The sequence below is a fragment of the Cimex lectularius genome, unplaced genomic scaffold, assembly GCF_000648675.2.
Source record: "Cimex lectularius strain Harlan isolate CLEC.00 unplaced genomic scaffold, Clec_2.1 scaffold3, whole genome shotgun sequence".
NCBI lineage: Eukaryota > Metazoa > Arthropoda > Insecta > Hemiptera > Cimicidae > Cimex > Cimex lectularius.
This window is the reverse complement of record NW_019392688.1, coordinates 4131249-4145923: the sequence shown is the minus strand read 5'-3', so window position 1 is coordinate 4145923 and position 14675 is coordinate 4131249. Positions and strand designations below refer to the sequence as shown.

General features: G+C 36.7%; 1 protein-coding gene across 3 annotated transcripts; it reads right to left on the bottom strand.

The window, feature by feature from the left end:
* Nucleotides 1–2939: 2939 nt before the first annotated feature.
* Nucleotides 2940–14047, bottom strand: LOC106662123. Of its 3 annotated transcripts, none has more exons than XM_024225845.1 (13): nt 12938–14047; nt 11461–11945; nt 11048–11208; nt 5906–6037; nt 5722–5847; nt 5545–5653; nt 5367–5468; nt 5240–5303; nt 3897–4049; nt 3665–3835; nt 3411–3585; nt 3214–3359; nt 2940–3156 (listed from the first exon to the last, which is right to left on the bottom strand). In XM_024225845.1, exons 1-13 carry the CDS (start codon nt 13688–13690, stop codon nt 3085–3087), a joined length of 2649 nt encoding a protein of 882 aa, XP_024081613.1. In that variant the 5' UTR covers nt 13691–14047; the 3' UTR covers nt 2940–3084. The 3 variants fall into 3 exon arrangements, with proteins under 3 accessions (XP_024081613.1, XP_014241417.1, XP_014241420.1); XM_014385931.2 differs by having other exon boundaries at nt 5240–5306; nt 12938–14046; XM_014385934.2 differs by having other exon boundaries at nt 5240–5306; nt 12953–14041.
* Between the last annotated feature and the right edge of the window lie 628 nt (nt 14048–14675).

Below are 14675 nucleotides of genomic sequence, written 5' to 3'. Positions count from 1 at the left end.
ATTAGCATTTATTGCTCAGAATGAGTTGATCATTGCAAAATCAGTTTGTGAATATGCAAAATTATCCATCAAAAAAGTTTGCTTAAACTTGCTACAGTAAATGTTCTCCAACTATGCAAATTATCTAAAAAACTGTCTTGATTGACTGAAAATTGAACTTGTAGACTACTGGTTTTTCTTTTCTTTTATTTTTTTTTAATGGCCTTATGGACTTACATATTAGCCAGAGTACATATGTATTTGTCTCAACATATGTATAGTTGTGGTGAGGGCAACGTGAAATCTGAATTACTGGAAAACCAGTTTTTCGACTATGCAAAAAATCTAACAATAAAATCTTGCCTATGCTTTCCAAAGTGAATACTTGTCAGTCTATGCAAGTGTCGGTTTCTACACAGTTGTAGACTGTCAGTCTTGTAGACATGTTGCATTGTCCATCCATTTTAGCTATTTAACTGATATACTTACTTAGCATAGCAATTTGTTTAAATGATTCTTTTACCCATCTCTTTTTGTGGGGTGATGTTCCACCAGATACGAGTTTTTACTTTTTTTTATGATAAGGATAAAATCAAAGAAAAAAAAGAGTATGCAAAAGAATTTGTCAAAATCTTAACTTACTGAACTACTTTTCAATGCAATTTATCTACAAGACTGTCTACAATCTGCATGGAAAATGTACTTGTATATTATACTCTATAGTATAGTATTATAGTCTAATTAGCATTTATTGCTCAAAATCTGTTTGTGAATATGCAAAATAATCCATCAAAAAATTTTGCTTAAACTTACAACAGTAAATGCTCTCCAGACTGTGCAAATTCTCTAAAAACAGTCTTTGTTCAAAATTGTACTTGTAGACGACTGATTTTTATTTTATTTATTTATTTTTTTTAATGGCCTTATGGACTCACATATTAGACAGAGTACATATGTATTTGTTTCAACATATATGTAGTGGGGGGGGCTGCATGAAAGAAATGGAAATTGAGCCCACAATCACGGGGTCTATGAGCCAAGAGTATCACTCTGACCACGGTCCCTTAGTCTACTGGGTTGCAAAGGATATTTCTACTCACAAACCATGTACAGTTCATAAGTAGAATTGTCCTTTCCTAAGGGTGAATTGATATACCATATATGGGCCCAGAATCTACTGTTAGGAGAACAAGATCAAACGCAGACCATCCAATTCAATGGGTCCACAAAAAATAAAAGCAGTGACAAACTCAAGGTGCAGGACACAGTAAACTCATTAAAGAACCCTTGCCAAAACTGGCAGATACATTGCTACAACTAGAGTTCAAAACTCAGGGGAGTGGTAGGGTTAAATACCACTCACTGGCTTCTGAAAAAAAAGACCTAAGATATACATATATATTTATTCAATGATTTCCATTTGTAGGTTATGCAATGAGGAGCTATACATCTTCAAATGCAAAGCAACTGCTCAATGGAGGTTTAGCCTAGTGAATCAAGAGACTGCATTTTTTATAAAAGCTCAAAACAAGGGCAACCAAACTCAATAGGGAAGGTGTGTAGAGATTAGTGACCGTTAATCGATAGTTATTCAGATATCGTGAGAGGGGGCACTCTCAACACGACACGCAAGGATGGCACAATTACACAGAAGACAAACATTTTGAGCCCTGAAGATGATCTCAATAAAAGATCGAAACGTTGGCATGATAAAGAAAATGTTCTTCTGAAACCTACATCACACCCGACCGCATCTCACAATATCTGAATAACAATCAATAGGGAAGTACATATCAGTCTTTCAAACTGAAATACATGCCATCAACACTTCTCTTTCAGAAACTTAAAAGTGGTTAACTCACTGGCAAAAAAATCTCATCTTTATGGCTAAGCAGCTATAAAGCATTCACATGAAAAAAAAAAAATCATATCGAAATATGACTGCAAATGCATCCAAAACCTGCGGAAACACAACAACCTATCTTGGGTACCATGTCATAAAGAATAAAAAGCAGACTGGCCAGAGGAGAATATAGGCCCTGAACCTTTTTTTGGGATAACAAAAACAAACTTAGAATCCTCCACCACAGAGTAGATAAAAAAAGTAAAAAGGAAAAGTGGATAAATTCTAAAGGTGCTAGACAGTAAGTATATTGTAAAACAACCCTAACCAAGATTGGCAGATTCACTACTACTTCTGGAGAGGGCTAAACTTAGGTAGCAATATGACTATACACAGCCACAGACAGCTGAGCAAACATCTACACAACATGGACAAATTCAACGATGATCCCAACTGTAGGTTATACAAACAGCCACCCGTATTATCTTTGAATGTGAAGCAATTGCTCAACCTTGATGAGACCCTCATGTGTGATACAAAGGAACCCCCGCCCAGGAAAGGAATTCTAGCAATGGCAGTCAATGACCTGGTACTTCTTAAGAGAAGGATTGATTCAATTGCATTGGTCTTAGGAACTAGGAAAGTACAAGCCAGAAGGCTGCAGTGCTTGGGTCCTTTGAAGCAAAAACCCCCACTTCGTAACATCCATCATCATCATAATCAAAATAACAACTAGGATTTTTTTAAAAGTTTTATAATAATTTTATAATTACACATATTCAAGTTATTAAGGGAGTGTGGTAGCTGAGTAGCTAGGCTGTCCGACTCATATGCCATGCTAGAGGTTCTGTGTTCAAATCCCCATGGCATTTTTATTGATTACATTTTGAAAAATGTATTTCAAAAAGGTTTTACCCCTTGTCTGGGACTCCATTGTGTAGTTTGATGTTAAGGCCTCAAATATGACCTCATCATCATCTCTGACAACATTCTTAAGGGAAGGATCAAATCAATTGAACTGAACTAAGTACAATGAACCAAAAATGAACAAACAACTCACCAGTACATTTTTATTATCCAATATATAAAATAAAGTTCATGTGATAAATAAGACAAGTTTTACAAAAATACAAAAAATGAAGGTACAAAATTAATTTACATTTATAAACAGTAAGAAAATATATAACAAATTTACAGTAACTATTTTAGTGTCGTGTACATGTATGCATTTATAAAAACCTTTCTGCCATATAAATAATAAATCAGCAGCTTGAAATGACGTTGACACTGTTAGAAAGATCAGTCTGACCGTAGAGCACTTTCCTCTGTAGTTTCTGCAAAACGTTCAGTTTTACTTTTAGAAAATTCAAGGAGTCAAATTGTTTTCTTACCCTTTTGAACAAGTCTGCCATGAGGCGGTTGGTCTGATAGTCCTGCTGCCTTCTCTGCTCCAACTGTTTCTGTTTGATTTCAGCTAACCCTTTGTACTTCTTCTCTGTTTGGCTCCTCATCTCTTTCTGACTCACAATTCTCTTGACTTAAAAAAGAAGTTAGAAAAAAATCAGGAAAATCACTAGTGATCAATTACCTAACGGTTTTAGGGGGATTTCACAAGGGTGTGGAGCTTCATTGCTCATGGCTGCAGCTAATATTTTGTCTTTGTTCTGTTGTCTTAACTCTCGATGTGCAGCCAGCTCAGCAACGACTTGTCTCCTGTTTTCCGCCCTGACTATATAATCGGGTTTTTTAGCCATCAATTCATCCTGCGAAAAGAAATGTTGCTACTTCTTGAAGAAAGTGAAATATTTAAAACGCTTACTTGTAAAACATTACACCCAATACCTGGAGCTTAAGATGCGATAGATGTTCTTTGACTTTATCTCGGCTGCTGCGCTTAAGCTCTTCCCTATCAGCAATAGTCACGCCGTGAATTCTGGGAGGATCTGGATCTGTACCAAGATCCATCACTTTTCTTCCTCTTTCCGAGCTATGTACATTTCCGTTTTCTTTATCCTGTGTTGAAATTTATATAAACAATTTGGAAGAAGAAAAGATAAATCCTATGTGTACTTACACTATCTTGGAAAATAATCGTATAGGCGACAGATTTTTTTGGTAGTTTTGTGATCTCAGTAACTACAGACAGACCTGTATTTGTGGATGCATTCCGCCGAAGAAGGTTTCCTGATGATCTTTCATATTTGTGTGATAGCCAGCTACTCTGGTCCTAAAATCAAATTTTAGACGCTCAACTCATAACATTCAATGTTTAACGTATCCTTTAGAGGGTGTCGGTGGCCACAACGGTTCAAGTGTTGAACCGGCGCTCATCACTTTAGGGTAAAGGTCCCGGTTCGAATCTAGCAGCCCTGTATTCAATAGACACATAAAAATTCGCACCGAGTACAACATACAACATAAATTTCTGTGAGTGACAACCAACACAAGTGTCTGATGCGTTCTTGTGTGATGTGACAATGCACACAAGAATTTACCCATGTTCAATACACCGGGACTTGATTTTTGGACTAACTTGAGCAAAAACTCACCACACACCATAAATATTTGTATGGAAATATTTTTCAATTTGTGTTGAAAACATTTGGCGTAAATTTTTATAAGAGTGGACCCACCTTTACAGATAAACTTATTACCTAATTAATTAAGGTTTTTAGTTAAGATAAAAAAGTCAATGGCATGACCGGGATTCGAACCCACGATCTTCGACTAGATACACCGCTGCTCTACACTTGAGCTATTGTGACCTCGATCCACTCGGACTAACTTCCCATCTCAACCCCACCTTTTGAATTTTCTCTCCTTTTTGCCATTTTTCAAATGTGTAATTGGATTTGATTCTCGGCGACAAATGAAATGGCCAAGGAGAGCTTTAGTGAAGTATACTTCATTTTCATTCAATAAATTCACTAATTTCGTGGTCAGCTTGACCAATTGATATACTACAATTAATTAAGGTTTTTAGTTGAGAAAAAAAGTCAATGGCATGAGCGGGATTCGAACCCACGAAAAAAGGCAAAAAGGAGGGAAAATTCAAAAGGTGGGGTTGAGATGGGAAGTTAGTGTCTGAGTGGATCAAGATCACGATAGCTCAAGTGGTAGAGCAGCGGTGTATCTAGCCAAAGATCGTGGGTTCGAATCCTGCTCGTGCTATTGACTTTTTTATCTCAACTAAAAACCTTAATTAATTGTAATATATTAATTGGTCAAGCGGACCACGAAATTAGTGAAATTATTACCTAATAATGATTAAAAAAAAAAAGCTTTTCAGTTTTATGAAATTTCTTTATAAATCATAAAACGGTATTAAAATTAATTAATTAATTGAGACAAAAGCCAACTAATTTTTAAGTTGTTTTTGTAGTTTTAAACATAAAGGCCAATTAAAAAAAAAATTACCGATGACAGGTGGTTTTCCACAGGTCTCTTCAATGGCGCAGAACTCGATTTTTGTATATCTCTCCTTCTTTAAAATCACAATAATTAAACAGGGCTTAAAAAAAATTAATTTCTTCAACAAACTTACTGTTTTCTTGAGTACTTAGATTCTAACATTGACTTTGTCCTTTCTTTAGAATTTTTCAAATGTGCAAAATTCTTTTTTAGAGTTTCGTGTTTTTCTAACAACCTTTAAAAAAAGTGCAAAGAACTTATTTTTACAATGGAAATTCAATAATTAATTATATTAAGGTTTGTAAACTAACTTTTTAAGGTTGCTTAAATGATTTATTTCTTTTTTAATCCATTCAAGCTGATTTTCACGTTCGGAGCTGATAAATTGAAGAACTCTATCGTCCATTGCTTTGTTTTTATCTGCAAGTCATATTTAATACATAATTTCAGATGTACCAATGTTTAATTATTAAAAAGAAAAAAAAAACCTTTGGATTTTTCTAATTCATAAAGATGTTCTGCTTTTGTTTGGGGGATTCTCCAATCCTTTCGGTTCCTCTCAGCTGACAGTACTGAATCCGCCTTCGACCTTTCATTTGAGGAGCTCGTTTTGGCTGTTGAAAGCACCACGCACTGAGAGAACTGTGATAATCTTGTTAAGTTGAAAATTACCTTGTGGAGGGGGTGGGATCGGCGCCGGCGGAACTTGACCCTCAGCCTTGGGCCTCGAATCACTCCTGGAACTGTGGTTGGATGTTGAATTTGATTTCTTGCCTTGACAGGAGGCAGATGATGCTGAATGACCTTAGAGCAAAAACGTGCAAATCAACTCAAAATATTTTCAATTAATGAAGTGCGAAGATATTAAAAAAAAAAGTAATTTAAGCTGTTAATTTTATTTGTATCATTCATTAAAAAATATTTATGGAGGAATAAAAAATATTTAAAATTTTAAAATAAATATAAAAAAATATAAATATAAATAAATAAATATTCTCACTTAGTTTATTACCAAAATACATATTTATTCTCAAAGAAACTCCTACGTAGTAAGTTTATGATTAGATTTTTTTTTTTTTAAAGACTACTATACTAACAAAACGAGGGGTGTCAGTGGCCAAAATGGTTTAGGCATTGACACATGCTCATCACTGTAAGGTTAAGTTCCTGGGTTCAAATCCCACGACCCTATATTTGAACCTGACTTACTTACCAATGGACTTTTTTTCAAAAACCCAGCATCCCAAGGATTGATATGACTTCTGATGTTGCGAACCCTCGTTAAAAAAGTAATAATAATAAAAATCAAACAAAGTTTTACTATGATTTCAAATTTTATCCAATTGCATTGAGCCATTCGATTTTATGACGAGTTCTCCTTCCCAAAATTCAAAAATTTTAACTTTCCACTAAAAATAGTTGACGGTTCAAACTTTTTTTTTGTACATAAAAAAGTCCCATACTTCAACCAGAGGAGAATGTGCAAGACCATATAGGTTTAGAACATACCTGGCATGGCAGGAGTATTTGGACCTGGAACCAAATACTCAGAACCATGGGAAAATACACCAGTATCTTCCAATCTGAGGTTCATGCAATTGAAAGATGTACCCAACTCAACCTAAATAAAGGGTACAAAAACAAGAATATAGCTATCACGTCAGATAGCCAAGCAGCCATCAAAGCACTAAGTTCAAATATCATTAGTTCAAGGATGGTGCTGAACTGCAAAACCAAACTAAACATATTAGGTACGCAGAACAAAGTCAGCCTTTGCTGGGTCCCAGGACACATGGGAGTAGAAAGCAATGAGAAAGCAATACCCTTGCAAAGCTAAGCTGCTACACCGCTGATAGGTCCTGAACCCTTCTGTGGCATAGGAACCCACACTATTATCTCAGACAGAAGGACAAAAAGAAAATGAGGGAACTATGGAATTCACTCATTGGACACAGACAATCCAAGAATCTTCTAACCAATTTTGGAAGGAAAGAAATTATAGAGTGTGTCAAGGGAAGCAAGAATAAACGGCGAATCCTAATAGGATTCCTAAAAGGACACTGCAAGTTAAATGGACACGTAAATAAGATTGGAATAATCCAAAATGGCACATGCAGATTCTGAAAAGAGGCAGAAGAGATACCAACACACCTACTAATAATAATGTGACCATAGAAGAGTTTCAAGCACTGAAACCAGGCCAATCAAGTTTCTTGATGAAATAGGACTCACCGATGTGCTTTAGGCAGAGCTCGGGGGATACAATAGCTCTTAAAGGGCGCAGTACTATACCCTGAAATTACATCTACACACCTGGCATAACAAGTTTAAACATAGACTCCTCCATTTCAGAAAGGGACCACGAAAAACAGGAGGAAGTAGAGTAACTCCAAAGGTGCCAGACATAGTAAACCCAAGATTAAAGAACCTTCAACCAAATTAGTAGTTCAGATAGTATACTGGATAAAATTTATGGGGCTAATAGGACTCTATACTAGGGTCACTAGCAACTGAGAAAAGACCTATCCAGCAGGGAAATGTGCAACGATGAACCCTTTCCTAGGTTATGCAATTAGGAAGAAAAAATTGCCACCTACCTTCGAATGCAAAGCAGCACCTAAATGGAGACAGCCTATGGTACCATGAAGAACTACAGTAAAAAAGGTTAATCACCTTCTCTGTCCTGAAAGAAGAGTCAAGACAACTGAAATGAACTAAACACACTAGGGAAATACAATAAACCACAATACCGCGGTGTATGGTGTACATTAAACCTCCGCTTCCTATTATTGGACCAAGTATTGGGTTGTCCGGAAAATAATGCAGGATTTTAAGTTTTCATTAAAAAAAATCTATATAAAATATTCTGTTTACGTTTACAGGATTACTCATTTGTATGAATGTCAACACTTATTAATCCTCTTCCAAATGATATTGTTTGTTTACCTCTGTAGCATTCCACTACTTGGAAATAATTCAGTCATCCTTATAATGTCAAAGCGAGAATTTCGTACGATTTTCTTTTACGAGTTTAAACTCGGCCGAAGCGGAGCCCAAACGGCTAGAAACATTAACCAAGTCTGGGGCGAGGGTTGTGTTAATGAGTGCACTGTGCAAAGGTGGTTTAAAAAATTTCGGGAGGGAGATTTCAGCCTTGAAGATGAAGAAGGTCATGGAAGGCCTTCCTCTCTTAATGATGATGTTCTGCGATCAGTGGTGGAAGAAAACCCCAAAACAACTGTTCGAGAACTTGCAGAGCAACTCAAAGTCAGTAAAACGACCGTCGCTGACCACCTCAAGGCGATTGGAAAAGTGAAAAAACTCGAAAATTGGGTTCCACACTCATTAAACGATCGCCAAAAAAATCAGCGCTTGTGCATCACTTCTTTGTCGAAACAAAAATGACCCATTTCTGGCCAGAATTGTTACATGTGACGAAAAGTGGATTCTCTACGATAACACTAGACGTTCTGGACAGTGGCTCGACAAAGGAGAAGCTCCAATACATTTTCCAAAGCCCCCAACTCATCAAAAAAAGGTAATGGTTACGGTATGGTGGGCTTCATTTGGTTTAATACACTACAGCTTCTTAAATCCTGGCGAAACCATCAATGCTGAATCATACTGTAACCAAATTAATACCATGCATCAGAAATTGGCAGTAATGAAGCCCTCTTTGGTCAATCGGAAAGGGCCCATTTTGTTGCATGACAACGCTCGACCACATGTGTCACGTGTAACGTCACAAAAATTATTGGAGCTTGGCTATGAAACTTTGCCTCACCCACCCTACTCTCCGGACCTCTCGCCTACTGACTACCATTTTTTTAGACACCTGGACCACTACTTACAACACATAATATTCAAAAATCAAACGGAACTGGAAAATGCATTTATTGACTTTATCAATTCTAAAAATTCTGAATTCTACTCAGACGGAATTAATAAGTTACCAACACGTTGGGAGAAATGTATTGAGAGTATGGGAAATTATTTTGATTAAAGAACATTGCTTTAAAGTAACTAGTTTCTTTTTTTTTGTTTAATACCAAAATCCTGCATTATTTTCCGGACAACCCAATATATATATATATATTCTACACGGATTTAAGTACTTGAACTTCATCAGTTAACTCATAAAATTTAATGGTAAAGTTATCAAATGGTTGGGGGATAACAAATTAACACTTCGAAATATTAAAATAATTTAGCACTAGATCTGCAGAAATACAGTGCATTTTACAACAAAGTTCACCAAAGATAGAGGTTTTCTTTGAATTTCTTAGTCCATGAGTTATTAAAATTAAAACCGATTTAATACCAAAATCCTGCATTATTTTCCGGACAACCCAATAGATGCCCGACCGCTTATTTTTCCTGCAGCTCTAATATTCACATTGATTTGAAGGTGATTTATTTGAGCAATTGACTTTCTTCATATCACCATCTCACAGGGAGTCAGATCATTTAATCTTGTAGGTGCTTTATTTGAAAATAAATTACAATTAATTAAGGTTTTTAGACGAGATAAAAAAGTCAATGGCACGAGCGGGATTCGAACCCACGATCTTCGGCTAGATACGCCGCTGCTCTACCACTTGAGCTATCATGACCTCGATCCACTCGGACATCAACTTCCTATCTCAAGCGCACCTTTTGAATTTTCCCTCCTTTTTGCCGTTTTTCAAATGTCGTGTAATCGGATTGGATTCTCGGCGACAAATGAAATGGCCACGGAGAGCTTTAGTGAAGTAAACTTCATTTAATTCACTAATTTTGTGGGCCGCTCGACCAATTAATATATTACAATTAATTAAGGTTTTTAGTCGAGATAAAAAAGTCAATGACCGAGCGGATCGAGGTCACGATAGCTCAAGTGGTACAGCAGCGACGTATCTAGCCGAAGATCATGGGTTCGAGTCCCGGTCGTGCCATTGACTTTTTTATCTTGTCTAAAAACCTTAATTAATTGTAATATATTAATTGGTCAAGCGGACCACGAAATTAGTGAATTTATTTGAAAAGTCAACATTTGTGTCAACTCAGTGGGCCTTCATTAAATCTTGAAGGTGCTTTGTTTGAGCAATTATCTCTAATCAGCCCATTATTAATGTCACATTATATATTAATGGTCATGTGGTCACTGACATCTGAGAAAGCAATGAGGAGGAAGAAACTACCCCTACTATCTTCGGATGTGAAGTAACCACTCAATGGAGACATAACCTAGGGTACCAAGAAGAGACGTGAGATAGAATTGCACTAATAGAACTCGATGACAACTCATGAGCTATACCCACGACACTCAGGAGCTCGGCTAATGGGAAGATCCCTGAGGTGGTGGGAGCGAGAGGACAAAGGAAGGTGCACGTGTGCTTGGGCCGTCGGAATAGAAAGATATATTGGAAATCAGTGAGAGAAGGAGTGGACAATTAAGGCATTTCAAATTTGTAAATGTTTTCTTGTGAAGGCCGTTTATCCTTATCGTTGGTTTTATTTTTTATCTTTTTTTTCATTTCCTTATTATTTTATCCACTCTCTATTACACTGCCCTGAACACTACATGTAAACAAAGGGGTGAGAGGGTGACAGACTGACTGCTTAAAAGGATTGAGTCAATTGAAATAAACTAAGGAATTAGGAAAAAGTACAATAAACTAAAAGTGCTTGGACAATATAAAACCCCTGCTTCCTAGTAACCCCTCAATCAAGATTAAAATTCGATACTCCAATACACTCATCAAATACAAAAAAGCATAGATATAAAATACTGTCAAATGAAAACAAACTATCAGGGAAGATCATGATTAATACCTTCTGCCGCACTTTTCTCCATCCTGCTGAGCACTGAATCATGCGAGTTTTCATCAACTGGTGTAGACTGGCCTGATACATCATCTCTGTTCTGACTCCGCCTCGTCATGCACCTTTCCCCCTGGAAAATTGACGCTTCCCATTCTTCATCCTCTGGGTATCTAAAAATTGGCCAATTCTTCAATTTATAAACATTTTTTGATGAAAAAAGTATAATGATAATAAATGAATTGATTAAGGAAACAACATAGTGGTTGGATATCTAATCTGTCAATTTATCTATTTTTAAATAGGACGTTTGATGTAACTGTTATAAAATACATATTAAATATTATTTATAAATATAACCCAATGACTAAATTTTAAAGTTTCTAAAAATTAATATTCTGAAGAAAAATTGAATCAAAATATACCTTTTTTCAAGAAGTCCATCAACAACCTTTTTCAAAAGTTGCTTCTTAGTAAGTGTATCATTGGCACCAGCGTCTTTCATGAATTCACCCAGTAGCTTAACACCTCGTTCAACGTCACGTTTCAGGTTGGGCGATTCATCCGGAGGTTCATACTTATCACCGGGCAAGTACTCGAAACTGTTGGCAGCTGTCTGTACTGAATCTGTCTCCGAGGGCTTGCTGTCCACTTGGCTCTGAGCAGACTGAGCTCTGTTTTTGACAACAGTCGCGACTGACGACGAGGAGTTAGATTTGTTGAAAGCAAGCTGGCGGATGCGCGGGTTGAGCTCTTGGCTGACGCTCGTCTGACACTGAGATCTAGGAAAAGTGGCAGAACCGTAGAATTCCTTGATGTTCCTGATAGCCGCGTTGCTTAATGTGGGGCTGCTCGTGACTCTTTGCTCTTCAACTTCCGAATCAGACACTTCATGCTGATTAACCAAAATCTAAAAACGCCATTACTTTTATTGCGAATTCATGAAATAGGAAAATCACAATTAACCCCCAAATGCATATATTGGTGAAAATTATAATGTAAACCAAAAAATTCAAATATAACCACATAGTTTTCTTTTTTTTAATGTAGAACAAATACAACCAATAGTTTAAAAAAAAAATATGTATATTTTTTGAAGCAGCCCTGCTTCCTCTTCAGCATTCAAAAATCATTGGTAGGGCAATAATTATAATAAAAATATTTTTGGGGGGCATCAGTGGCCGTAACAGTTTAGGTGTTGACATAGTGCTCATAACCGTCCCAGGTTAAAATCTAGCAGCCCTGTATTCAAAACCATTTTTCAAAAATACCGACATGCAGAGGGTTCAAATACCCTTGTTTAAAAAAAATTGCATGCTGAAGACAAAAGCAGGGCTGCTCTGTATATACATTTTTCAAACTATGGTTGTACCTGTTCTACATTAAAAAAAAGAAAAAAAGCAACCTTTTTAATAATTAAAAAAAGTGAGAACTATTTTATATATATATACATTTTTTTTCCCCGCAACAGCAGCTGTCATATCAACCCTCGGGGTGCCGGTGTTTTGACAAAATATTTGTTAATATTATGCATATTATATTAATCCATATAAGTTTAGTAGTCATAATTGACCATATTAATTATTTTAATTGACTATGCTTTTTATTAAGAACTTGGTTGAGATGAAAAAGTCAGTGGCAAGAGCGGGATCGAACCACGACCCTTAGTTAACTGCTGGGGGTTCGAATCCCGCTCGTGCCACCGACTTTTTCATCTCACCCAAGACCTTAGATAAAAAGCATACTTATATAATAATAAGATTATGTCACACCAAAGTTCACGATTTACTTACTGCAAAAACTATTGAAATAAGAGATTCTATATATATATACTTTTTTTTTGTATTTATATACTTTTTATTTGATACTGGTGAATTTATCTTTTTAGATGGAAGTATTTACCATTTCTTTAATTACCTCTGGAAAGAGTGGATATTGCTTTGGTTCGTCAGCCTCAGTTGTGTTCTTCGTATTACCATTGGTGGAAATAGGCGTAGACTCGGCTTCGGGTGGTCCAAGGGGCTGCAACGGTGGCGGGCCATTGGTGCAGGGTGTCCCTTCAGGATCAGAGCGTTTCAACCGACTGCCGTTGAGAGCCATCCGCTCGATGGTCGAAAGCTGCGCATCGCCCTGGCCACCCGGAAAGTAGCCTACGTCTGCACCGCTATCCCACTCGAGCGGCTTGACGGAGACAAGGCTCGACGCACTGGCTGGTGAAGGAACACGCTGTTCCAATGAAGCCCCCTCTGGAGGTCTTTCGAACGCATAGTCCTTTCGGTTTGGGTAATCATCCGTCGATACATACACTGACTGTTCATCTTTATATGTGTCATCAATTATCTCGTCATCGGAGAAAAGTTCCGTCGACGCCTGCCCTACAAGAGGAGGTCTTTCCCATTTCTTACTCTCCTCATCGGAACACTTTTCCGTTATGATGTCCTCATCGGCCTGCACTGATATGCTCACTTTCCTTTTACTCTTTTCATATTTACCCGTCACGTATTCGTCTCCACTTTCCTTACTTTCACACTCCTCTGGTCTCTTGTTTATAGAGATTGTAAACTCTGTCTGAAAATAGGTTGATTTAGGGTGCCTAGCACAATCTCGTGATGCCTCATCATCGCTGCTCTCCTCTTCGCCCATCGCATAGAACATCTTGTCCAAGGTCGAAAGTTCTGCTAAGTTCGAACAGGATCCAACAAAATGTATAAACACATCCAACGGATTTTCATCGGGTCAAATTTAAAATTGTTTATCTTTTCCTTTTGGGGGTCGTCAGTTCATAGGTTCTAACCGCCTCGAGTTTTAACGAATCGCGCGTCATCAACACCAACATGTCATCAACCATACATGAAAATCGCATAATTCACCTTCGGATATAATATTTCATTAATTAATTACAACATATTTCACTTTAATTGTTTTTTCTGTTTTGTTATTAAATCCTTAAGCGTTCTACCAACTGCACGGTGACAAACCCTCAGAAACCAAGATCTGACCACATCCCAGAAAAAGACTGCAACTGATACTATAATAAACTGTATCAGTTTATAAACTATCAGTGTATAAACTTTTTGCAATCAAGACAAATTTAATAGACACATCATCGTAAAACACAGTATTTTTTTTTTTAATCTGAGTTGAATTTTTTATATTATATACCATTTTATAAACCCATTTTACTCAAATTCCCATTCAGTTCACAATGATCCATTAGACTTCTAAAACTCACTGGTGAGACCCAATTCATCAAGGAATTTGATTATTAAGCCAGTTTTTAGTGGTTGTATTTACATCCTGTGAATAATTAAAATATATTTTTTATTAGCTGCATTTAGGTCACTTCTGCTTTTTTTTTACAGATCTTCCACAAACGCCCATCCCGTCCACAATGATCCATTCTACTTCTATAACTCACTGGTAAGACCCAATTGGAACAGCATAAATGGGGATTGTTTTAATGCACAGATTATAAATTAACTTTTCAAGGTTTTAGTTGTTGGTTTTTTGTTAAAATTTTTGATGATTCCAAGTATTTTGGAGTGATAGTATGAGTGACTTAAAGGAGATAAAATTAATTATGAATATGGTCGTCATTGGTAGAACTGTGTTGAACCCGAGCGGCTGAATAGTGCGAGGG